The sequence below is a fragment of the Hypomesus transpacificus genome, chromosome 26 (assembly GCF_021917145.1).
Source record: "Hypomesus transpacificus isolate Combined female chromosome 26, fHypTra1, whole genome shotgun sequence".
NCBI classification, from domain to species: Eukaryota; Metazoa; Chordata; class Actinopteri; order Osmeriformes; family Osmeridae; genus Hypomesus; species Hypomesus transpacificus.
Window position 1 is genome coordinate 7,905,908 of NC_061085.1, and position 25,093 is coordinate 7,931,000.

Here is a 25,093-nt window from a genome sequence, read left to right on the forward strand (position 1 = left end):
CGACAAGAGCTTAGCCCACGACAGACCTCGGATGACCCTCCTGGCTGTGGATGTGCGTCATGGCGACGGACCCGGGGCGAACACTTTCGACCGCGGCACATCGCTCGCTTTGGCGGAAGAGCCGCAGGTCGCCCAGGCGAGCCCCCAGGATTCCCTCGTCGACGCGGGAGGCCGACTCTTCAACTGTTACGTGTGGCCGTGCGGCTGAATATTCCCATGGAATCCCTGGCACGTGACAAAGGGGCCGGAGTCGAGCCTTACAAATGCACACAGAAGCAGGCCTTCCTCTCAGTGGCTAGGCCTCTCTGTTGCCTCCAGTCAAACATCGCCCCCTACTGGCTGAGAAGCTGCACAGGGTTGTAAAACCCTCAGCTAGCTCAAAGGAAACATCAACACACACACCCTACACGACTGTGATCAAATCACATGCTAAGCACAATACTCTCATCAATCAGATCAATTCAAACAGTTCACGTTGCTCGGTCTCCAAACCCACCTATCGAATCAAACTAAACTGTTGTGGTCCACTGATTACGTGTCATAGCACGACTCATGGTAAACGCCAAACGCCATTCAGATATCCACCCTGTTTGGTAATCAGCTACTGCAGAGCTTTAATCACGGGCCCCTTCAACACTCCGAGCTGCAGCTCACGTCAGCCCCGTGGCTATGCAATTAGCTCTGGTTTTTCGAGCGCCGCTAATTAAGGCCTACCCCAGGATTCTTTTTATGAGGTAATGTTCTTATGGCTGGGGCAGGATCTCGTGAACGCGTACTTTAATGAACGTTAAGGGGTCGTTGTGAATGAAGCTTTAATGTTAACGAGGGTTGGCTGCCTGGATGCTCTCGAGCTGGGTGCTTGTGAGCGAAGCAACCCTGGCGGTGGTAAGAAAAAGGCAGTGCTTGGTGGTTCTAGCAGGGACGAGGATGGGGCGTGCGGAAGGTGTATGTCGACTGGCCAAAAGCATCGCGGATAGCCGACCCAGACTGTACTGAACTCTGCTGCTATGACTGGAGATACGAGGGTCCTGACTTTAGGATGCTGTGTGCTCCACAGGGTCTCGAATGTGCGTGTGCGAGTGAGTGAGTGTCTGAGTGAGAGAAGTAGAGAGTGGGTGTGTGAACGAGACAGAGAGAGTGTGTGGGAGAGAGAGTGAGTGTGTGTGTGTGTGTGACCAAGAGAGAGCGTGTGTGGGAGAGAGAGTGTGGATGTGTGAACGAGAGAGCGCGTGTGTGTTTATGCCAGGGCGTGCGACTGCGTAGGCCGGCGTCCTTCGCCGTGTGTGTCCTGAACACATTCTCACTATGTTTAGCCCTCCCAAGATGAGATCCCTGACCGGATGAATTCCATCAACCAGACGTACTCATAACAATTGCCGCCCCCCCCCCCCACACACACACACCTCCCTCCCACTGCTGTCACCGCCCAGCCTCAACCGTGAAGTCATCCTCCCCAAATACTCGCTCGCTGTCATCGGCTGCGGAGCTCTCACCGCGCTCTCTCTCTCTCTCTCACGAACGCTTTTTCGAGCGAGCAGACCTGATTCCGGCTCACCACCGGGCCCGTTTCCCAGACCGCCCCTTCGACTCCAACCCAGCCCCCCCCCCCCCCCCCCCCCCCCCGAGTCTGGATGCAGACCCACACCACAGGGCAGCACCAGAGCGGTAGCAGCAGGTCATTCCTGCTTTCGGTTTCCTGATTAGGCGCCTCAGGGGGCTCGAAATAAACACAGGGCATTAGCCAATCACGGGGTGTTCTCAGGGTAAAGATATGTGTCAAAGACCAATCACAAATAATGACTTCAACAGGAAGCTATTATACATACTCATAATCACACACCCCAGGTCCCTCAAGCATTACAGCTTCGAAGCATTTTGGCTAGCAACTATTTTGTTTGTGTGGCTCTAACCCTAACCCACCAATGAAAAGAGCCATTGTAAAAAAAAAAACTTTTAAAAGGAGAGATTACTGTGTGAACATTACAAATATTCGAGTGTGATCCAAAACACACCGTGTTCTGGTGATCGTCGTAGAAAGGAATTCGCTACAATAAATAGTCGGCGCTCTTGGGTTGCATGGCATTTCTTCGTTGCTCTGAGGATATTTCATGACCTTCCAGTAAATATTTTTGTTGAGCAACGTTGACAGTGCACATTCCAGTTGCCGCCTCTCATAGTAACGGCATTGTCGAAAAGCTGCGCAGACATTGGTCCAGAGCACAGTCGCTGTCCTCCGCCGGGCCGGTGTGCTTGTGGAGAGCGACAGGAGAGAATGCGTCAAGCTAAAGGCTAACGTAGCTAGCCTGTTAGCTAAATGCTATCAGGAAAAGAAGAAGAAGAATAAAAAGCCTCCTTTTCTTGGGTTGTGCTGAGAGCGAAAACAGCAATGCTGCTACTAGCGTAGGACAGAAATCTGGATTCAGCATTTGCCTGACAGACAAAGGCTTTTTCATTTTTCAAAGAATTCCTATGTATCTTGTTGAGATCCATCTACTGTGGATCACTCTGGTCTCCTCAAAAACCCTTGCTCTCAGGGCACGATACGTTACACAGCATATTTCATCTCGTGGTGTCATGTGAACTTGTGATGTTTTGGCGACGTAATGTTGATGCACTGTGTCTCGTCCCCCGCGAGGCCTTTGCTCAAACCCACTGCAACGGGGCCGACAGTAAGAGCTTTTGGACGGCCCAAAAGCAATCCTCCGAATGAACGAACGGCAACGTCATCCCGCTCTTGCGTCTCAGTTCTTCGGGCGTGGCCCTCCCCGGCCTCTTTGAAACCCTCGACGACGTGGTGTGAGATGCGGACCCGGGTTCAGGTTTCATCGAGCTCTCCCTCGTCAATTAGCGTGCGACGCGGCGCCACTTTGATTGGCGAGAGGAGAGGGGCTCTGGGAACGTTCTGGAGCGAGGGGCTGATGTTTGAGGTGGAGCAGCCGTTCCTCCAGATCCCTATCCGGACAGCTAATCCCCCCCCCCCCCCCCCCCCCCCTTTGTGTGAGAGCCTCAGCCCCGCGGTCACGCACATGGTCAGGGTTTTTCTTTGAGGGCCGCCGCGATCACGAAACACACACACACGCAACAGACCTCCCCCCCCCACACACACACACACACACGCAACACACTGGCGTGATCTGAGGTGTTTGTGGTCCTTCGCTGAACCCCTCCTGGGGCAGATGTGGGAGATATGGCCCTCCACCCCCCCCCTCCACCCCCCCACTCCCCCCTCCCCCAGCCCTGGTGGCCCCAGGGTAGAGTGGAATGTGTTAACGCCGGCCTGGCCGGCCACAAAGCCCATTGTGCACATAAACCACAGAGGAAGACACGGAACGCTGCGAGGGGTCAAGTTCTCTCCAAGATTTATAATCATGGATGACCACAATCACTCACAACCAGCCCTCAAACCTTAACCTTCTCTATTCTATACCGGCCAGCCTCTCTCTGCATGATATTGAAGTGGGGAACAGATGGAGAAGAAGAGAGAGGGATTGGGGGGAGAGGAGATGGGGAGAAGAGAGGGAGTCAGGGGGAGAGAGGTATAAGAGAGACAGATGAGTGAGGTGGAGGAGAGGGGAGAGAGAGAGAGGCAGGCAGGCAGGCAGGAGAGGACGCGGGGACCGCAAGTCCATATCTGGTGGAGATCTCACGCTCTCCACGTCTCGAAATACCTCCCGAATGTTGTTCCTCTACTCCCGGCCCTCCCCACCTTCTTCCTCCCTAGGTATCCGCAGATGTTCCCGCTCATAAACATTTGGAGACACCTGCCCTGCATTCTGGTCATAACATCCTCGCCGCTTCGTCTTCCACTTGGCAGAAAGCGCCGCCGTGTCCCTCTCCCCAGACCATCAGATTACATAAATAACATGACATCTGCTGTGAAAGAATGTCTGTCTTCTCCTGTGTTCTCCATTAAGGCCCAGGCCCAGATAGAGGTTTGGAGCGACAGCATATAGACTCGCTTTTTCCAGCCACCTTTCGACGTCCTTAGCGTTAGGTTTGTCCCTAACGGCTTGCCCCCCCCCCCCCTCGGGCCTGTCTCGTCTCTCAGATCATGCAGCAGATGAGTGACCATCGCTATGACAAGCTGACGGTGCCCGACGACGTAGCAGCCAACTGCGTCTACATGAACCTGCCCAGCAAAGGCCATGTTCTTCTGCACTGCATGCCAGAAGAGTTCCCAGAGAGTGCCAAGGTAAAGCGCGCACACACACACACACACACACACACAGGGTCTTCTCAAAGCCCACGCACCACTGTACCTCAGAATGAGATGCGATCGTCTCGTGCTCTGTTGTGGTGGGAGCAGCCGTATCATTAAGATACCTCTCTGTCGCAAGCCGTCGCAAACCCATCCGACAAACTCCCCATTCACACACGACCATAGCCAACACCCTGCAATCTTCAGAGACAGCGCCGAAACCTCAGAATGTACCCTGTGGTCAGAACCAAACTCCAGCATTTATTTATAGAGTGAAGAATTTGGGAAATTATGCCTTTTTGGGTGCAGAATGACTGTTGAGTCTCCCAAGAGCTCAATATTTTTCCGGATGATCGACTGAAAGGGAGTTTGACTCGAACCTTATAAAATCCCGCCGTCTCCTGCAGAAGATTAGTGAGTACTGTGTTTGGTTGTGCAAGTTAGTCACACAGAACTCTTTCTTTCGCCCGCACACAAAGCGTACACACACACACACGTTTCGCGTGCCCATGCTGTGCAGCAGCGCTGACTGCGGTTGGTTTTCGAGAAGAGAAAATCCTCTTGGGAACTGTCACCGCACAGTGAGAAAAGGCAGAAGTTGGAAACGAGTCAGCTTAACGTTGGGTCTTCTGTAAAGGCTGCTGCTTTCTAAGACTGAACGTTTTTTACCCCAAAACCCCTGGTCTGGGGGGCTATTTTTAGCCGTGCACGGTTACATAACAGCCCTCCTTGAACAAAGGCAGGAGGTCACAAGAGAGGGTTGGGGGGCTGGCGAGGTGGAAGGGGGGGGGCAAGACAGGGTCATGAAGGGGGGGTAGTCCTGGGGGGCATCTTTACGGTCGGGCAGAACCGACCGACCGAGGAGATAAAGAAGTCGGAACACACAAAGGCCTCTGTGAAATACGGTAACCCCCCCAACGACCCCCACCCCCAACCCAGAGAGGGCAGTCTTGCCCCCCACCCCTACCCCCCCCACCCCCTACCCTCCTTGTACATTCATACCTTAGTAATAAGAACCCAGCTGGTGTGCTCAGACTCCCATAAAAAAGAGACTCTTTTGGGGAGACTGACGCTGTAAAAGGCAGGTTATGTTCCAGCTTGGCAGAAGCGCAATTTCTCATTGATGGTTAGCATCGCTGCCTTCAGTCGTCTTAACACGAACAGCCCCATAGGAAGGCAACAGTAGGACCCCGGTGCGTTAGGAAAAGGGAATGCGATTGGCTAGTCTGTGACCTGTGGTCCCTGCTGGTTGGACAAGCCCAGGCCCAGCATCACAGGCCAGAGGGTAGTCAGAGTGTGAGAGTGAAAAGGATCTAGGCCTGGAAGGCTTGTAGGAAAACACTGGTTTTGCTTCTGGAAGAGAGAAGAAAAAAAAGTAACAGTGCAGAGTGACACATTGCTTTATGGGGGCCTTTTGGGATGTCGTAATAGTTCTCACTCTTATTGCGAGAGACAGGGAACTTTTTCTCAACGCGTTCGTCCGGGACCCTCGAGCCATCCGCTTCTCGGAGGACTAGGCGTCGTGGCGTGGACAGGTAAAACACTCGAAACGCTTCCTGCGGTCCTCCAGTCACGCTCTGTTCTCTCCTCTCTTCTGCCCAATCCCCCTCCCTCCCCCCTCCCCCCCCCCCCCCTCCCCCCGGGGGGTCCGTGTAGGTCTTTGAGAAGCTGAAGGACCACATGCTGATCCCCGTGTCCAACATGGAGAAGGCGAAAGTGGACGGAGCCCTCACCTGCTGCTCCGTGCTCATCAACAAGACGGCCAACATCTGAGCATGCTCAGTAGGGGGAGGCGGGGCGGGGGGGGGAGGTTGGGGTGTCTTTTGGTCTGTGAGGGCAGGAGGGGTCCCTCCACCCGGTGTGGTAGCATCGTGTTCTCAACATCTGGTCAGGGCAGTTTAGTGACAATTCCCAGTGGTTAACAATCCCTTTCCCGCCCCCTGCACACGCAACTGATTTGGGATCCGATTTTGTTGCCTTTACTGGCCATTGTTTATGGGGTTTGAGCAAGGACAGGAAAGCAGATGGCGAATCAGTAGCGTCGTGCAGGAAAGTGATAGCACGCCATGTCGAGAGACCTCCTGCTCCACACACACTAAACACCTAACCCCCTTCTCTGTCTTGGAGTACTTGTGTAAATCAATCCTTGTGCTTGCTGGTCAACATTTACAAATCTCTAAGAACCTATAACACTGCAGTGTTGATTAACATGATTGATATAAGCTTTTTTTCAAGCAGGACAGCTCAAGTTGTTTGAATGCATAGTGCAGTAGGTCTATTAAATGTACTAACACAGATACAGCAAGACAAAAATATAACGACTGTCTAACTGCCGAGGGGTCTATATATTTGTAATGATTTATTTTTAGACTCTCATCGCACCAATAGAAAGCTATTTTTGTCAGGACACCGTCAAGTTAATTTAATTAACCGCTGATGAAATTAATAAGGAAATAATTTGGCCTTTAAGGTATTTTTCTTTACTCAACAGATGTATTAAATTGACCTCAGAACTAATGATTAACTATCTAACGTGATTGTTGATTGGTCCCCAGCTGTGATGGTGGTGCTCATTATTCCATCCAGCATCAATGAGGACCGACTCCCCTTGTTAAACCTACATGACATAAACCCCCAACTTGTTTCGGGGCTGAATGTGTCCCTGCCCTGTCTGTAATGTGGGCTTGTAATATCACTAGTTTGGACCTTATTGCCACCGTGTAGCCCTTACCAACAAACGTGGCCTCGCAACCACTGCGTGCTCAAATCTGAAATGATCTGACGGATATTCCCAGCAGTGAAGATACCAGTGCCAACTGTTTTTACAGCCTCTATTGGTTTTTGCACTCCTTGGTCTTGGCACATACTGTGAAATCGATGTGAGCTGTGGGTCATACCATATGATCTGACACCAACTGTTATCCCGGCTGGAGAGATGGTACACTCCACAGGGCTGCAACCAGAATTCTTCCAGCATGTTTACCACATTGTTGGCAGCCAATGACAGCTGTGTACTAGTGTTCATAAGGATCTCTTCCCCACATTGCCTTATCCCTGTGAGTTCCAGAACATTCCCAGCGATGACTCACTGGTCAGATCCCGGCAGAGACAGGCATATGCACTTGTGTGATCTTCACCGAGTCTGTACACATTGGGTGTATTCATGTTTCACTGACACCTTTTGTCGCGCAGCGCGATGCCGATGAAAACAATGTCCTCAAAGGAAGTGATGTCACGGGCAGTTGCGTTCCCCGTGCTTTTCAGCCCGTGCCGACGTGCACCGTGGCCGCTCGGGGAAGGGAGAGCGAACCGTGATGAAACATGGAAAGAATTCCTTCTGGAAGAGCGTCTTGTACGCCAGTAAACACTCATTTTCTCTTGAACTCGCTCTCTCTCTCTTTTTCTTTCTCAGTGCTATTGCCTCATAGACATTTCTGGGGAAATTTACGACAGTGATATCATACAGTCTGGCAATGGGGTCCAATGACCTGCCGTTAAAAAGCGTAATTTGTGACACTAGCAGTATATTTTACAGGAGGCTTTTGGCAGGCCTGGTGATGATACTATAGTTGCTGTGTGTCCAGCTCAGAGCTCACACACTTATAGGGGGAGGCAGTATTGGCCTGGTGCATGTGGTCACCTCAAATGGAGATATTTACTTGTTATGTTTAAGTTGATTTATGTCCGTAATATACGAGTCATGACATTGTTTTGACATTTTCAGTGTTATTTAGGTACTCGGTTTTGTTTGGTTTTAGCAATAGTTTTGTGCCAGAGCTTAGCATTTATTAATTACCCTCTTGCCCTCCATCCTGATTTGAGCCGTTTATCCACCTTGTACAATAAAATTTAACAATTAATATTTTCTGTGTTGTTATTATGGTTGACAAAGTGTAGACGTGTGTGACCATTTTGCATATGAAAAGTTATAAAGAAAAACATAAAGCCCTCTATCGCCCTCCTGTGGCCAGATGAGCCATTCTAAGATGAACAGTGTCGCTGTAGATTAGAACAATGGCAAACTCATGCCTTGTATTTTATTTGTATCCTACAGTATGACTAATTTAATAAACTTGAGGATGGAATCATATATAACCGTACCATACAGGACTGTGGGAGAAAATGTACCGTAAAATTACGACTTCAATTGGACTGTTTTACGACAACGCGTCTCCTTTACGTTGCCCACAACATTTTACGTCTTCGGCGCAGCTTATTTCAAAATGGAGTAAAGTCAGAGTAAATATATAAAAAAGCATAGACTGAATCATATCGTACAGGTCTTTCTACCTCTAAACCAGCTTCTACAATCATCTGTTTAATATGTCTGATAAAAAGAAACCCGACTCCTTCCATTTCTTCTCAAGCTACGATGACCTGAGCGATAGTAGCGACAGCAATAGCAGCGATTCGGATGAGGACCAACAGAAATCGGGCAAAAAAGAGGGGACTGCTGCTTCTGGGAGTGGAGGGAAATCTCCCCAACAGGGCACCAAGAGGGGATCCAGTGGAGCTCCATTGCCCAAACCTGACGATCTGTTTAAATCGGTGTCCAAACCGTCCTTTCTCTACAATCCACTGAATAAACAAATAGACTGGGAGAGCCGCACTGTTAAAGCCCCTGAAGAGGTAGGCCTGGCAATTGTAACTAATTAGCTGGATGATTTTACAGCAAACTTGTTCGATAAATCTGGATTCTAGATGGAAACCACGTGCATGTGTTTGCATGCAGCTGCACTTGACAAAAATAAAATGTGCACTGGACATCTTTGACCTGTATACATACTTCACTTCGTTGCCATACCTGTGCCATAGTGCCTAGTAGCCTAAATTCAATGTTCACAGCATGCACGCTGTTATGCATGCATTGGCCCTCTTTTGCTGTGCATGAACTACTCACGATGAAATAGGCCTACACTTCATGATATTTATCCCCACTCCTTGCACTGCAGCCCGCCAAAGAGTTCAAACCATGGAAGACCAACGCCGTCCCCCCTCCCCAGACCTACGCTACCGAGGAGAAGAAGAAGGGAGCCCCCCCAGGGATGGACATGGCCATCAAGTGGTCCAACGTGTACGAGGACAACGGCGACGACGCGCCCAAGCCTCACACGGGCAACGCCATCTTCGTACCCGAAGAGGAGCAGCTCTCTGACTCCGGTGAGCACTGGCGACCGCTGAGGGCCCCGCTAAGGGCCACGCACGTCGGACGTGGTCGACGGGCGTGACTCACTCATTCGAGTGATTTGTTTGTGTTCCCCCCCCCTTTCCCTGTGTAGACGGCGAGGATAAATCGCAGTCGTTGTCGGCCAAGAAGCGACGGGTGGAGAGCTTCCAGCAGAAGGAGAAGAGGAAGAGGGATATGGGACAAGCCACCTCTGACAAGAGCTTTGTCGAAGAAGAGAAAAGAATCCTCCGTCAGAATGCAGAGTGAGGCCTAAATCCTCCGTGAAGCATGGGCCTCAATTTGTGTCTGGGTCCACTAATCCTCAGTGACTTTCCTGAAGCTCTGCCCCAGACACCCCTCTCCTCTGTGACCAGCCCCTGGTTAAAAGTGCTTGTCTACCCTGTCTATCCAGGATATATTTAATAGACGTTGTTGTTGTGATACACCCTAACTTGGTTTGAACTCCTTTTCCATGAGTAGAATATTCTCTGACTGGAGGAAAACCTGTTTTCAGTCTGTGTGCGGGTGTTTCTCTTGTTCAATGGTATAGATGAGGCCCCATTTACATCAATGTCCCTCACACATGAGCAAATTTATTTTTATATGGCAACTTTTATTTTTGAGTAGCAAAGTATTTGATGTAAGATATTGAATTATTTTTATCGATTACAGTGTTGACGGGATTCTGAAATGAAAATAACAATTGACTACTTTCCACTAGATGGCGCAACAGAGCCACTATTGTATTTTGCCCTTTCATGTTTGCCATATTTTTACACTCAACCACATGTTGACAGTAGGTTGGTTTTGTTATAAATGCCTCTGTATTACACAAATGATGCAATAAATAGTGTATGGTTGTAGAACTTTGTGAGGGCTGTCGTTTTTCGTCACTGATCAAAATATTAGGGCTGTATCCTAACACATTTTGTGTAAGATAAAATGTGTTTAAGTCTTAATGCTCAATCAATTTTGTGATCTTGATGTGAGAAAATATATCAATGGCACAAGCTTCTTTAGAGGGGCTTTTCATACTTTCAAAATTTCTTAAATCTTTTTGTATTCAGTATGAAACTGATACAATTCTGTCTGTGGCCTTGTATCCAGTAATATTCCATTTATCTGGACTTGTTTTTATACTCATAGCTTTATGTCAGGAGTCCTTCTGATTGATGTGCATGAACATTTTTAGCAAGCAATGGAGCAAAAATAATGGGGTTCCTGCACTCTGCCCAAGAAAAAAAAAAGGTTTGTTTCTGTTACTTGCTTGCAACGGTTTCGTGATCAGAGGCATTCCGGGTCTGTCTGTCATCGTCCGTTGACAGGAAATACTAGTAAATATGCTTTTGATAAAATTCCAGTATCCAGGTATGTGCCTGGCCATGTCTGAAACGTAACCCAGCAGCAGGGCTTGAGATTTTATCGGGCATATTTGTGAACAAATAACTCTTCTCGCCTGACTCACTGTATGATAAATGGATATCGGGGCACATCTGTCCGTGTTCAAGAATGCCTCATATTCAGTGGAAATGTTTCCAGGAAAACAAGTGATAATGGCCTCCTGGAACTGAGCTGAGAAGTGGGTGACTGAAAATATATGTTTAGCCTTTGACTGTTGTCTACTGTAAAAGACTGGCCAGTATGAACACCATTTTTTGTGTATATTTCATAAGCCGTGCTGTCACAGATGGGATATGGTCAGTAAGCACACACACTGCCTGTATACACAAGACACAGTGTGGCCTTTCGGTTGTAAACATATTGATGTATTTTTGAAATCTCCCTCACATTTAATGCACTTTCAATCCACCATTGCTAATGGATCACTTTTGGCACTCGGCAATGAATAAGTGTGACGTTTACGCACATTACTGTAAGGTGAAGGGGTTGACGATGGGCAGCGAAGGGGGGGGGGGGGGGGGGCTTAATCCCTGCTTTTGGCTGGTGCTGTTATCTGCTTCGGGGCTCTATATATATTTATGCCCTTAGTGTTGCTAAGTGTGAGGATAGAGAGCTGTCAATGTGGCTTGCTGGGAATGCCTGGGTGCTGAATCGTCTCTTCACACTCAGGGGCCTGGGGCAGATGTTTTCTAGAAGCAAACAGTTGCTTTTCACACCACTGGCTGGGCTGGATGGCCTAAAACAGATGTTGCGGGGGAATGCCATACCGGATTTGGGGCATTTCATGTAAGGCGACCACATGTTCGGCTTTGGGCACATCTAAAGTACTGTGTGTTATCTCAATGTACAATATAATCATCTTAATGATTATGTTTTGTGTGTGTGTGTGTGTGTGTGTGAAAGGGGGAGGGAGGTGAAATTGCCAGTTCCACTATTCCCTATCCACCTGCCCTTACTTCAAGAGATATAAGGGTCAGTACTACTATACGGGGCGAGGCTGAACAGGCTCATAGGCAATGAGGCTCCAAGTCAGTGGATCCAGGGGAAGGTCTCTATTCAATCACCCCAGTGGAGCCAGACTCCACTGAAATGGGGGAACAGTAGCAGAGAGAGACGGGAGACAGGTAGTCTGACCTCTGTCATGATAAACATGTCAGTGGATGTCTGTTGATAAAGCAGAGTGGAGACAAAGGCAGGGCAGGGGGCTGGCAGAAGGAGGGGGGTAAGGGGGCTAGTGGTAGCCAGAGCATTAGCCAGGCCAGTAATGGGAGAGATAGGTATCTCTGCCCTGTCCTGTCATGCCTTAAGAGGTTTAAGTGGCTGGAGCAGGTTAATTACCTGACACAAGCACCAGAAGCTTGTACTGTAGATACTTCTCTGCCTTGCTTGGGGAGTAATTTTTTTTTTGGGGTGTCACATCTACTGTGTTACGAGTATATAGGGTTCTACTTCCATGTCAAATGTTGTGTCACAGGGTCACTGGTAAATTCAAATACTTTCAAAGGGAATTCAGATCAATTGTCATATCATGTGTGTCTAATTTGGCAACTTTTGATCGTTTTGCCTGTACAATTTGGAAAACAATCGTAAAGGTTTGTGTCCGTCCTCACATATTTTCCGGAGCTGAATATGGCGGGATGCTTATGAAAAGAAATGGTGGCTCACAAGCACAAAGGCGTCCCCTTGGCAACGCCACTCCTGACAGGGATCCAGTCTAATTTACACCCTGAGAAAGACTACGTGGTCAAGGACATCAATTTACTCGTGGTGCGCATTTCCAAAAGGGAAGGCCAATAAACCGTGGGGAGAGTCCGGGAACAATAGGCTGCCATCGGGAGGAGAGCCTCAACAGCTGCAAGACCTCCCATCCCCACACTCTCGACCATACACTGCCTCTCACACAAGCACCCTCTCTCTCATTGACTCGCCAGTCAAGCAGGCCTGAATGGCAGCCAGCTAAGCAGATGTTCTGCCTCTGCCATCACAAAGACCTGAGAATAGAACATGTCAAAAGGAAAAAGCCTCCTCTTTTCCCGCTTGTGAATCCGTTTAGGAACTCGAAATAGCTCGGGGCTCCGTGTTTTGTGTGTTTCTTGGGTTCTACGAAGTTCCTTGGGTTAATCATAAGTGCAAAGTTGGATTCATTGAACTTGTGAGCACAATGTGAATTGATAGTTCAAAGGGTTTGGACCAGGTCTATATGTAACAGTGCTATAAGAACCCAACCCTTAGATCCTCTTCCTCCATACACCTGTCTGTCCCCTCTGCCCGTCTCACCACCATGGGGAGTAGAGCATTCAGCCGTCTCTGGAACTCACTGCCACCCCAACTCAGAAATATTGATTCATTCCCCCATTTCAAATAAACTCAAAACACATCTCTTTACTACTGCCTGTTCCATGTAATGTCATTTGCACTGCTTCCTTCTGTTGTTTTTAATTAATGTTGTATTTCAAATTTTTCTGCTATCTTTAATGTTTTTTTATATACCTCTGTACGGTGTCCTTGAGTGCCGAGAAAGGTGCTTTGGAAAATCAAATGTATTATTATTATAATATCCCTAGATTTTCAGATAACCACAGCAATTCTTTTCAAAGCCTACCAAATGAGAAAAATGAGATGACAAGCAAGAAGCAACTTACAACTTTTGACATGGATGCCACTACAAGAGGAACTGTCTCGCTCAGACTTTGAGAGCAATGTGAGTCCATAGCTCAAAATGGCCATGGACTTTCAGATAGCATTTGAGCTTATTTCCACTCAAACGGTATACTTATTGGTGGAAGCAATGTTGACTTTAACACAATTCATAGATAGTTATGGGCTCAGCTGAACTCTGACAGGAAACATACTATGTTGTTAGAACATGATTTACCTTACATCATCTTGTGCACTATTTCACACAAAAAAATGTTATGTCAGTCACTCATTTTCTCTTCTGTACAGTGCAATCACTTTTTTTTTTTTCTCTCTCTCTCTCTCTCTCTCTCTCTCTCTCTCTCTCTCTCTCTCTCTCTCTCTCTCTCTCTCTCTCTCTCTCTCTCTCTCTCTCTCTCCCCCCCCTCTCCCTCTCTCTCTCTCTCTCTCCCCCTCTCTCTCTCCCCCCCTCCTCTCTCTCTCTCTCTCTCTCTCTCTCTCCTCCCATGTGCCTGCAGGCTTTGACCTGTAAATAGCTGCCCAGACTAGGTCTAATCTGTCAGTGAGGCACGAACAGGCGTCAGGTCTACATGGCTCCAGAGCAATAACAGATGCTTATCGCGTTTTACGGAGGGGGGTGGCGGTGGGATGATGGGGGATTCCTAGCAATAAAGGCTCTCAATCGTTTCAGACATTGTACTCTTGTCTTTTCTTATGAGGAAAACTGGGGTATGTCACGTTTGCAATGTTGGCTGTGTGTGACAAATGTGTGTGTGTCAGTGTGTGTGTGGTAATGGTGAAGTATGTTTCAAAAGATTTTGTGGCCATTTTCCGTATCCCTGGGGGGCTTCAGGGAGACACAGGGGTCAGGAGATCACTTCAGATTCATCTTAGATAAAGATAATGAATGAATGAGAATAAAGATACAAATCTTCCCTATCATTAGGTAATTGCTTCAACTGATTATGTTTTCTGTGTAATTGCATCTCTGCCTCTCTCACTCACTTGTGGGATACATTTTTCCTCTGAGTAAATATTTTTTATACAAATGACAGGTGTAGATGAAAACTGGTTGGTACAATTTTGGTATTTTCACTTAGTAAGAGAGGTGCATTTGTATTAAATAGGACCTAACCACCAATTCAACTAAAAAAACGTTAGTCAATGTTGAACTAACGTTAAAATAAGCCAATATTTTGTCTCACCCATTCTATGACGTTGGCCTTAGCCCAATAGCGCATACTAAGTTCATAGTTCCCATAGTTAGTCAACAATTTATTGAGAAAAAAGACAGTCTAATTGCCTTTCTACCTAATCCTTGCGCACGACATTGCGCATATCACCCACGCTAGAAAATATTCCAAATATTTGAACTGCACAGGAGGGGGGGAGACAGAGAGCTCACATAGGCAAAGGGGAGACAGAGGTGCTGTTGAGCAAGTGAGCTAACAAGCTAACTAGCTAGCAATGCAGTAGGCAACACGGCAGAGACCGAGGGACAGTGTAGAGGTGACAGTGGAGAATGGAGAGGACTCCGTGCGCTCGGCGAGTGTTGACCGAAGAGAGGGCAATCAAACTCGGTCTCTTCCTTTCGAAGAGAGTGTGCTGAAACTGGATAAACACCGGGCGGAAAGGAATGGCTGATCCTCTGCGGAGGACTTTATTAGCAAAACTTCGGGGGAAGAAATCCAAGAAAGGGACGACAGCTGGTGGATACGGCGCTGCAGCTAATGGGGGCAGAGAAGGTAAAGAAAAAGTTTTGCATGAGCGTGAACCACAAACTCAACCTGTAGCTATGCTCTCAGAACTGTGCCGTGAGGCTGAGAAAATTGGTGGTAACAAGAGTTTTAGTGACGGGGTTTCTGAACTGAAGGATCACCTAGTTCTGGATAGCAGCGTAGTGGTTGAGAGTGCACTACCGCAACGCGAGGCTGCCACCATGCACATCAACACTAGCCGGGGGAACAATCAGGGCAGCGCTGGCTCGGGGTTTAGGGCTCAAGTTAATGAGGAACTCTTGGGGGTCTCACTTCAAAGAGAAAGGCAGTCCGGGGTGAATGATAGGGATGAGACTGGGAGGATTCATAAACATGGGCCTTACTTAATGGAACAAGTGCCACCAGGACCGCATGCACAGATTAAACACTTCGTCACCATGCCTCGCCAGTACAGCGGTGGTGATTCAATTGGGTTTGGGAGCAGTCGGAGTCACATTTTGTACACCCGGTCCGATGCGAACAGAGTAGTTCAATTGACAGATGGTCAGCATTCTGCTTCAAAGAATAGTGGAACAAATGTGTACAAAGATCCGAAGACTCCCAGCGACGGGGCAGACCCCTGCCTCCAATTTATGTTCAACGCAGAGCATGTTGTCTCTCTGAATGACAGAAAAGAGAAAGTGAACGATCACCCAGACTGCAATGGATTATTGGATACAAACGTAACAACTAACAGGACACATATGTATCTGCCAAGTTTCCCTTGCACATATCGACCGGCGAGTAGTTACACCGAGGAAAACATTTTGATTAGGAATATTGAGAGTTACGGCAGCTCAGCCCAATATTCGGTAGACGCGAGAGTGACGAATCTTCAGAGCCCAACATATTTCCCCACAGAATTGGAGATATGCGAAATTAACATGTCATCTCTATGCACCAGAGAAGGACCTATCAGACATTACTCGTTAGATAGCGAGGACGACGATTATTACGATAACGAAATCTTACCCTTTTATGAATCCGAAAGAGCTCTGGCAAACGATAGAAAAACGTCAGATAAATTAGCACCAGAATTGACTCAGTCAGGGACAGATGAGCAACATGTAACCAACAGTTCCCAGGAGACAGATAGGCTAAGGAGTCAGTTGAAAGAGGCCTATTACTTGCTCATAAATGCCATGCATGACATTAGTTTTGACGGTCCAGTCGGTGTCAGTGGTTTTCTAGACCAGACCAGTTCCTCCAGTCATTCTCAAGACAGCCTGTGTTCCAGGTCGTCTGCCAAGCATGTGGACAGTGACTCTTGGTCTTCCGGGGAACACAGTCCCCAAGGTTCCGACACAGACTCCCTCATGTTGAGTAAGAGCCATGAGCCATGTCTGAAGAACAGACTGACTAGTAAAAGTCTGGTTAACCTGTCTGCCTCAAACGCCAGACCTCCCTTACTACGCTCGGCTAGTGACGGAGCGATCAAGTACCCTGACGGACCCCGCGTCGAGGCCTTCGCTCTCCGAAGCCTCGAGGCGGGCGCGGGCGGAGACGGAACAGCTCGGCCGCTCAGAGTCTCTGAGCTGTTGGATAGCGCCGGCAGCGCCGACCCGCTTCTGGAGGAAGCGAGGCTGCGTGAGAGCAGCGGCTCGGCCAACAGCCTGACCGGGTCGTCCGACAACAGCGCGGACGCCCTCGGATGCGTGCCGGGCGCCAACGGCGGCGGCGGACGTGCCGCGAGAGACTCGGCCAAAGGCCACGGCGTGACGGTGAACAAGATGCAGGGGTGGATGCACAAAGGCCGCCTGCTGTCCTCGGAGATGAAGCAGCGGATCCAGGGCCCCTCGCCTCGCCCCGCCACCGCCCGGGACAAGGCGCCTCTCCCCGGCCAGCCGGCCGCACCCAAACCCGGGGCCCAGACGGGGCGAGCTCCTGGGAGGAACAAGGCGAGCGCGCCGCCACCGCCGAGTCACTCAGCGCTGCAGTCAGGTAGGACAGTCGTCTGGAGTGGCGGTCGTGGAGCCCCGACTCTCAAGAGGGACTGTTGTCGTCTGCCTCCTTCACCCATGTCAACTTCATCTGGTGTTGGTCCTTTTCTGGATGCAAAGCAAAGGGATGGAATGCCTCGACTCTTTGCTTTCCTTTGTAGGATTCTCTTAACTGGTGGCGGGTCTCCTTCACACTAATTTAGGTCAATTTTTAACAGCGATTAGCACCTTTTGGTCATAGGGTCTTACTGTAGTACAAATAACCACTAACTCTTCTCTAGTTTCAACAGTGTTTAATGGTGGTGGCGGTGGTGTAACAATGTGAATGAATGCCCATGCTGTGATTTGATATGTATAATCCTGTATGTATGAGATGTAGACCTTTTAATCATGCTGTAGAGCATCTGTATCATGAAACCATAAGGGCTTTTGTGCACTGACGGCACGCGTGACACATTCCTTGTTGGCTAGCGACAGAAATGCGGGATCATTTGAATGCTTGAATTCATTGCATTCAACTGTATTTGCTCGTCACAAGAACAGAAAGAATATATTTGGTACCGGGCAAACAGAACATGTATTTCGAGATGTGGATTCGTATTTCTTTTCGAACCACTCGATGTTTTCTCACGTCGGTGAGTTTCTCAGTGCCGCATGGTGGTTGCGGTGGGTTGGGAGTCCGGTCCAGAGTAAACAGCCTCCAGGCTGCGTGTGCTCGGCCTTGTTGACTCTCTGCTGTACTGCTCGAAATAGAGCGTGATCTCTGCAGCGCAGCGGAAGACCTGGCTGTTTGTCTAAGAGTGAGTGAGTGAGAGAGGGAGAGAGAGAAAGAGAGGGAGAAATGGACAGAGAGAGAGAGAGAAAGAGAGAGCGAGAGGGAGGGAGAGATAGAGAGGGAGAGCTAGAGGGAGAGACAGCTGTTGGCTCAGGACAGGCTTGTTTCGTCCACTTTCGCTACTTTTCCCTGCGGTCTTTTCTTCCCCTCCAACTCGTCGGTTCACCTCCAGCTCCGTCTCTACCCACTCTCCCTGTCTTACTGTCCAAAACTGCAGAACCTTTCCATGGTTGGAAGCAATTAAGATTTCCCTAACAGGAAAAAAAAGAGAGAATCGACTGAAACCGATTCCCCCCCCCATTAGTTTCTATTTTTTGTTTGTGTCTTGACCTACCTTTCCACTGTTACAGCCAGCAAAGGCCCACAAACAGGAGAGTGAGAGAACAATTTCTCCCCTAATAGGATGAAAGATCGAGAAGGGAGGGAGGGAGAGAGAGAGAGAGAGAGAGAGTGAGAAGGTGTAGTATGAGGGAGCTGAGAGGGCAGTGTTTTCTAGGTTTGTGGCGGGGTGGGGGCGTGTGTGTGTGTTTAAGAGGGGGGGGGGGGGGGGCGGCGGGGGGGGGGGGGGGGGGGGGGGGGGTTGAGCTGTCAGGTTCCCTCTTTCCTGATAAGTTTGCTCTTGCCAGCTCCATGGTAACTCGCATTTTAAAAGAGCGCTGAGGGAATATTTCAAATGCCATTCCCGTTGTTTGACTCGTTTGCGCTCTGTTACTTAATTCCTCACCATGAATGAACAAAATGGAGGGCGATTAAGTATTTATTAACATCAGCCCTGGGTTTATCTTAACCCTGTGAGCCTCCCACAGCTCCACAAAGAGCCATACAAAAAAATATGTGTCAAAGCACTCAATGAGAATTACCACTCGCAGCTACGAAATCCTTTTTATAGGCCATATTCCATCTTAATGTATGCAGATATTTGTGTGCACTTAGTGGGACTCTCCCTTTGAAGTCTTTCAATAGCCTAATTCATTGGATTAGATAAATGTTTTGGTTTATTAGATTTAAGTGTAATCAGTTTGAAAGGTCTGCACTGTGCATGACACATTTACAATGTGAAATCCCCCTTTGGAATCTTCCCCCAACGTGTGCTGTGAGTTCCTTTGATTTAGGTTCTGGATTAAATATAGAACAGTGATTCACTATGATACACTGTCGGGTGGCTGCGTGTGCGCACGTACAACTCTCTCTCTCTCTGTCTCTCTCTCTCTCTGTCTCTCTGTCTCTGTCTCTTCTCTCTCTCTCTGTCTCTCCTCTCTGTCTCTCTCTCTCTCTCTCTCTTCCTCTCTCTCTGTCTCTCCTCTCTGTCTCTCTCTCTTCCCCTCTCTCTCTCTCTCTCTCTTTGTCTTTCCTCTTGTCTCTCTTTGCAGCTCGTCTGTATGGAGCTGGTCGATGGTTCTGTGTGGGGCTGGACTGGGGACATGCTACCCCGAGTGCCTGCCATGCGCGGCTTGCAGGAGCAGTATCCAGGCTATTTGCTTTTGTGCATCGGGAATTCCGAGGAATGGAGCTTAAATCAAACCTGGTGTAGACGAATCAGCCGCGAAGGCGGTCATGCTCTCCTCAGGGGCTGTCCCAAGGACTGCCCTTTGAAGGTTTTATTTTCTTGACCCCCCCCTCCCTCCCCCTCCATTCCCCTCAATCCCCTCCCCTTCAATACCTGTTTTGGCTAAGCCTCTCCCCCTCGTGAGAAAATAATGACCCTCTGTCTGCATACTTAGGATATTTACTATTTGTTAAGCAGCGATGTGTCTGAAGGGGGCTGTACCACCACGGAGGATATGATCAAGTTTGTTTGCCGCATGCTCGTTAAAGGCACCGGGTCAAAGTCTCCCCCTCCCCTCCCCCTCCCCCGCTCGCGTGCACGAACGTGTGTACAGTAAGAGTTGGAAGAAAACATGTAACCCAATCCTCTTTGACAACCTGCCCGGCTGTTTCAGTCACGTCAAAACTGTTGCTTTTTTGGGGGGTGGGGGGGGGGGGGGGGGGGGTTGTCTGCATCACGCCAAGTCTGGTTCCTGAGCCACACTTACTCGTTTTTGTTTTGTTTTTTTACACTCCGGCGGGTAGCACTATGTTTCGTCTTGTCTCCTGTTTTTGTGAGTGGATGGATTTATGGGTAATGTCGGTGCTAAAGAGAGATCCGATGTTCAAGGGTACTCTAGGTTTTATCCTGCTGGTTTGTGCAGGGATTTTGATACGGTCTGTGTTGTCCTTCCAAACATCTCCTTTTTCATGAAGCGCCAATGTGCATTTCGGCATACTTTTTGAAGCATTGTAAATGAAAAACCTATCGGGTTTTATGACTCAAATGTTTGGCACCTTGTGGCTTCATCTTCCCATTTGCCGGCGGTCTAGCCGAATCATGATTGCTTGGGACCTGTGACACACACACACACAGACCAACACATTGTTTCTCCAAGCCATCTGGTACCTCTGTGTCCTGGGTGTTTGACGTGCCAGCAGCACCGTCTCAGCCGTTCCCAGCCATGCAGGGGTGCAGAACTCAGGGCGATTTTTAATTGGCTTCTCCGCTCAAAGCTGTCAGGAAACCGGTGAAGGTCATTGGACTCCTGCGCCAAATAGCAGCCAAGGGCAAAGGTTCAGGCCTGGCAAGCAGTCTCAATCTGGTTGAGTGTGTCAATATGAAAGGAGCCAGACAGTCATCAAGTGAACTCACCTCAGAATGGGTTGCCAGGTCTTACTATGATATCGGGTCAGCCAATATTGAAGATACTGTATGTTTTATGAGTTTGAATGCTTGTTTGTGTTGCTAGTTACTTAGTTAGCTTAGTTACAGTATGGAAAGGTATACGTGTCCAGAAGTTTTGGTAACCAGGCCCTAAACTGAGTTAAAGGAGCCCCAAAACGTCCTGACCTAAACTGTGCCTAGATTTCAAGGTTTCTTTTTGAAGATGGTGATGTGGGATAGAGTAGACTAGAGTGTGCGATAGAAGGTGCGTTAGAGAGTGTGTAGGTGTTAGGGGATGGTTGTAAATCTCCTAGACGGGGTCTGGAATGCTGTACGTGTCCCAGCATGCTCCTCCTCTGTTATGAAAGACCCCTTGAAAAGAAACAGCGTCAACCATCAGGCCAGGCGTATGCAAAAGCAGCAGTCTCCATTTAACAACCGCTAACGCCAAATGCTACCAGGACCAGGGGACACTGCAGAAAGCCAAAACACCGTTCCCCCTTTATTCGGCACATGCTAAAGCGAGAGTCCCAACCCCTCTAAAGAGTACATCAAGCTTAATCCGAGCTAATGCAAACACGGTGCTGGCTCATTCAGTGCAAACACAGTGCAGGCTTACTTAACACTCATGTGGCTGAGAGAGCTCCGTAGGCAGTGAACTTATGTTTGTTATATCGTAGCAGTTCCTCCAATGGTTTCAATTACATTTAAATGAGAGAAGCATGTTGATGGTCCTGTGTCTCTATTTAAAGTAGGATACAGTATCTGCTCCTTTAGGAGATTAGAGCGTATTATAAAGTGACTCCTGGTCCAACCAATAAAAGCTGTTTTATACGGCAGTAAGCATGTGGATAATTGGATGAAAGCTAAAGTAACGCCATTCATAATGGATTCATTTTCATCCGAGTTTATAGACTATCAAGTTTCTAGAGTAATTAAGCTTAAATGCAAGCAGAAAGGGAATGGAGTGTGGAGTATGAAGTAGAGCATGAAGAAAGAATCAAAGTTCAAGACTTTGTCTGTTGTGGTGAAAGGAACTTCAGACCTCCGGTTTGAGGGATTTGGGTACTGGAGATGGCAGCAATTATGGCAAGTCAACAGCTGCTCTCATGAAGAGTTAATAAAGTGCATCAGAGACTGGATACATCTCACCAGAATTGACTTTCTGGAAGCTAATCCTTGGGTAGCTGTTACACCGTTCTGGCTCGGAGCTCTCAAGGCCCGTGTCAATAAAAGCAGCCGAGCAAGAAAGCCCCTTAGTCTCAATCTACTGACCTCTGAGTTGCAGTTATGCAACAAAAAGGGCATGTGGTGATGTGTTTTTATGAAATGTCATCGCTTTGATGGCGCCGGTTGAGGACAAGGTCATTTAGTTTGACATGACACTGCAGCACTTTCTCATAGAGCGGCGATATGCCCTTCTCACATTCTCACTCGCTTTCTATCTCTTCTCTCTCTCTCTCCCACACACACACACATGGGGGGGGGGAGGAAGGACAGTATTTATTTCGTTTTATAAGTGAAAATATTCCCCAGAAGCGGTCTGTAATTTGGCGGTTGTAGCTCGGCTCGCATGAAATCGTGTTTCCTTAAGCACAGGAGAAGTTTGTCATTAGCGCGTAGAGAGGCACGCCTGGGAGAACAGGCGCGTATGAAAACAGTCTTTAGAGAGGCCCGACCGTGCGTGTCGCGGCAGGACCGAGCTCTCAGCCCCGGCTCACGGCCGGCCTGTTTTTCTTCCGGCATCTGCTCGTCAACTCGCGTCTTGTCAACACTGAGCTGCCAGAGCAAAAAGGACGTGTCAGACGAGGCATGATTTGCAGTGTTACTTTGCGATTTATAATTGGGATTGTGTTGTGTTGGGATTTTTATTATCAGCTTGGTAAACTGTGACCCCCTGATTGTCAACTCGATGAACCCTTTTAAAAGTGCAAACAACCACGTCAGATCTACAATTTTGACTTTTGTAAATGTATTAAATTGCCATTGGGGGTGCTTGTGTCAACCTCATAACCCCATACATCCTGTCAGCTGTCATGTCTGAAGTTGTTTTGGGGGACGATTGTGAAACGCTCCTTCTCCTGTGAGATGTCTTTGAGCGCCCAGATTCCCCGAGCCGATATTCAAAACCATATCTCATCTCATCTCATCACAGGATGGACAGCCAGTAGTCTGTGTGCTAACCGAAGGTTTCATGATACAGATGTTTACAATGTCGAATTTGGGAGATTGACTGATTGCCTTGCATACTATAAAACTCCCAAGACTGGTGAAATGTACCTCCGTCCTGCAGACTTAAGAGTGTCTCTCTCTCTCCTGCAGCTCTCATTGAGAATGTCCACAGCTCCTATTCAAACGGATGCGAGCTGGCCGGGGGTAAGGGCATTGATCCATCGCCATGGAGATCCCCGCACAACAACATCACCGTCTCAAAGAAACGCAACTGGCTCCAGCAGAGCTCCGGGAAGCCTCACGCCTCGGACGACGTCCAGGGCCCCCCGGGAGCGGAGGAGGACGGCGGCGGCGGCCCCGCCCCTCGCCCTCCTCCGAGCCCCTCCCCCGAGAACCTGAGACTCCCCCGCCCGCCCCCCTCCCGTCCCCTCCGCCTCAGCCTGCCCCAGGTGAGTGTGGGCCACGCGCGAGTGGCCCCCCAGCCCAGGCGCATGGACCCGACCGAGGAGAACGACGCGGACGACGAGGGGGAGATCTGGTACAACCCCATCCCCGAGGACGACGAGCCCGAGCTGACGACCAGGCCCCCCGCCAGACTCCAGGTCCCCGCGACGGCCGACCCCCAGAGGAGGCCCAGCAGGGGCGGGGAGGCGGGCCGGACCCAGGAGGGCTGCAGTGTCTCCGGGCTAGAGAGAGTGGGGGAATGCCTGGGCGGTGGAGGTGGGGATGGGAGTCAGGGGAATGCCGTACATTCCATGGAGATACAGCTGCACCGACAGACACTCGCGTGCAAACCTCTGGAGGAGGGGCCACCCGGCAGAGCTACAGGTATAGACTGTCCTTTCTCCTCCCCCGCCCGTCCCCTGCCCCCACACCTACACTCTCCATCTCAACCTTGCTCTTTTTCCTCCTACAGCTCCTCCCTTTCTCGCCCTCTTTCTCTTTTTCTTTCTCTCTTACTCCCCCAGACTGCCTATAAGGATTTGTTGTGCCAGCGGCTGTCTGACTGTTTGTGGTTGTCTCGCACCTGACAAACTAATAGCAGTTTGTGGTGATAATCGGAGGATCAGCAATCCATTTAGCTTTCAGTCATTTACTCCTCACCTTGTCTCCAGGAACAGGGCTTGCTGCTAGCTCAATGCTGTTTCCCTCCTGGTCTGTTCAGTTGGATGGAAATTGACAGGACCACAGTATATAATCACATCTCGGCACACTGGTGTCACTTATTAGCTAAACTCAGCCAGGCGGAACGAGTTGGCATTCCTGAAGAAAAATAAATCCTATGAACTTTGTGGCAGAGGCACAAGATTGTAAACATTGAGATGAAGACTTGTTTAACTTTTTTTGGTTAGCATTAGCTTATGCGTGTGTGTGTTTGTGGGTACTGTTTCCTGTGGCATCAAGTGTGATGTTGACAGCTAGCGCACAGCTCCTCGTCTCCTGATGGGAAAAGTGTTTTTCTCGTCTTCATTTGCCTCTGGTGGGGCAACATAATCGCTTGAACCCACTTGACAAACTCCTGAGATGAACATATAATTACAATTGTTGACTCCTCTTTGGCATGCAAAAGGCCGTCTTGTTTGTTTGAATGTTAAGATGAGTTAAGGCTGAATAGCTGTTTGAGACTAAATCCACCACAGCAAGACGCCACAAACAGCTATTTTGCCGTCATAGCAACAGGTCTCTTATGAACGCCAATTGCCTTTTTGTTGTTGGCAGTTGTCATTTTGACTGACTGGTGGGAAACATCATAGACAGGCTGTAAAGCCATGGCCCTCCGTGACATCACGTGTCCACAGTCTTCAACCTGAGAGCCTTTTCATGAGTGATTAGGATTAGGCTGGCCTGAGGGGTGCTAATCTAGTCCTGCGTTAGCACAGTGCTAGCACAGCACAGGACTGGAATAACAAAGTAACACACGCACATCCTATTCAAGCAAGGCTATATCTGCCATTTAGTCAGTAGATGTCACTTTAAACTCATTTTGGTAAGTAAAGGCCGATATGACTTAGCCTTCTTCTGCACGTGATGCCTTCTTGAGTGGGAGTGACTGGGTCTGTACCGTTAGCAGCCAGGCTTTGACAGGAGCGCCGGCCCTTTAACGAGGGTGTCGTGTGAAATCTTGCGCCGCCGCGACAGTGTCGGTCACCTTGTTATTTTTGAAAGGCTGCTGTGTTGTGAGAGGAGGGGAGTGGCCCCGTTCCGGATCTAACTCCCTGTTGTTGATTCTGTGGTCGAGTCCTGCGCGGGAGGGGGGGGGGGGGCGCTCGCCGACGCCATTACAAACTTCAGCC

At 49.0% G+C, this 25,093-nt stretch overlaps 3 protein-coding genes across 6 annotated transcripts in view; all 3 read left to right on the forward strand.

The window, feature by feature from the left end:
• ddah1 (dimethylarginine dimethylaminohydrolase 1) overlaps positions 1 to 8,058 on the forward strand; it is a 45,009-nt gene extending 36,951 nt beyond the window's left edge. For all 3 annotated transcript variants that reach the window (XM_047050068.1, XM_047050067.1, XM_047050069.1), the window contains exons 5-6: positions 4,049 to 4,192; positions 5,855 to 8,058. In XM_047050068.1, coding sequence (XP_046906024.1) covers positions 4,049 to 4,192; positions 5,855 to 5,971 — 261 coding nt within the window. In that variant the 3' untranslated portion in view covers positions 5,972 to 8,058. The remainder of the gene's footprint in view (positions 1 to 4,048; positions 4,193 to 5,854) is intronic.
• A 145-nt stretch (positions 8,059 to 8,203) lies between these two features.
• On the forward strand, positions 8,204 to 10,228 carry c26h1orf52 (chromosome 26 C1orf52 homolog). The gene is made up of 3 exons (XM_047050070.1): positions 8,204 to 8,827; positions 9,151 to 9,358; positions 9,478 to 10,228. The coding sequence occupies exons 1-3, from the start codon at positions 8,522 to 8,524 to the stop codon at positions 9,630 to 9,632; spliced, it is 669 nt and encodes a 222-aa protein (XP_046906026.1). The 5' UTR covers positions 8,204 to 8,521; the 3' UTR covers positions 9,633 to 10,228.
• Positions 10,229 to 14,794: 4,566 nt separating this feature from the next.
• syde2 (synapse defective 1, Rho GTPase, homolog 2 (C. elegans)) overlaps positions 14,795 to 25,093 on the forward strand; it is a 29,840-nt gene continuing 19,541 nt past the window's right edge. Inside the window, exons 1-2 of one of the 2 annotated variants that reach the window (XM_047049450.1) lie at positions 14,795 to 17,101; positions 22,950 to 23,627. In XM_047049450.1, the coding sequence (XP_046905406.1) occupies positions 15,040 to 17,101; positions 22,950 to 23,627 (2,740 nt within the window). In that variant the 5' untranslated portion in view covers positions 14,795 to 15,039. The remainder of the gene's footprint in view (positions 17,102 to 22,949; positions 23,628 to 25,093) is intronic. The other variant, XM_047049451.1, reaches the window with a different exon arrangement.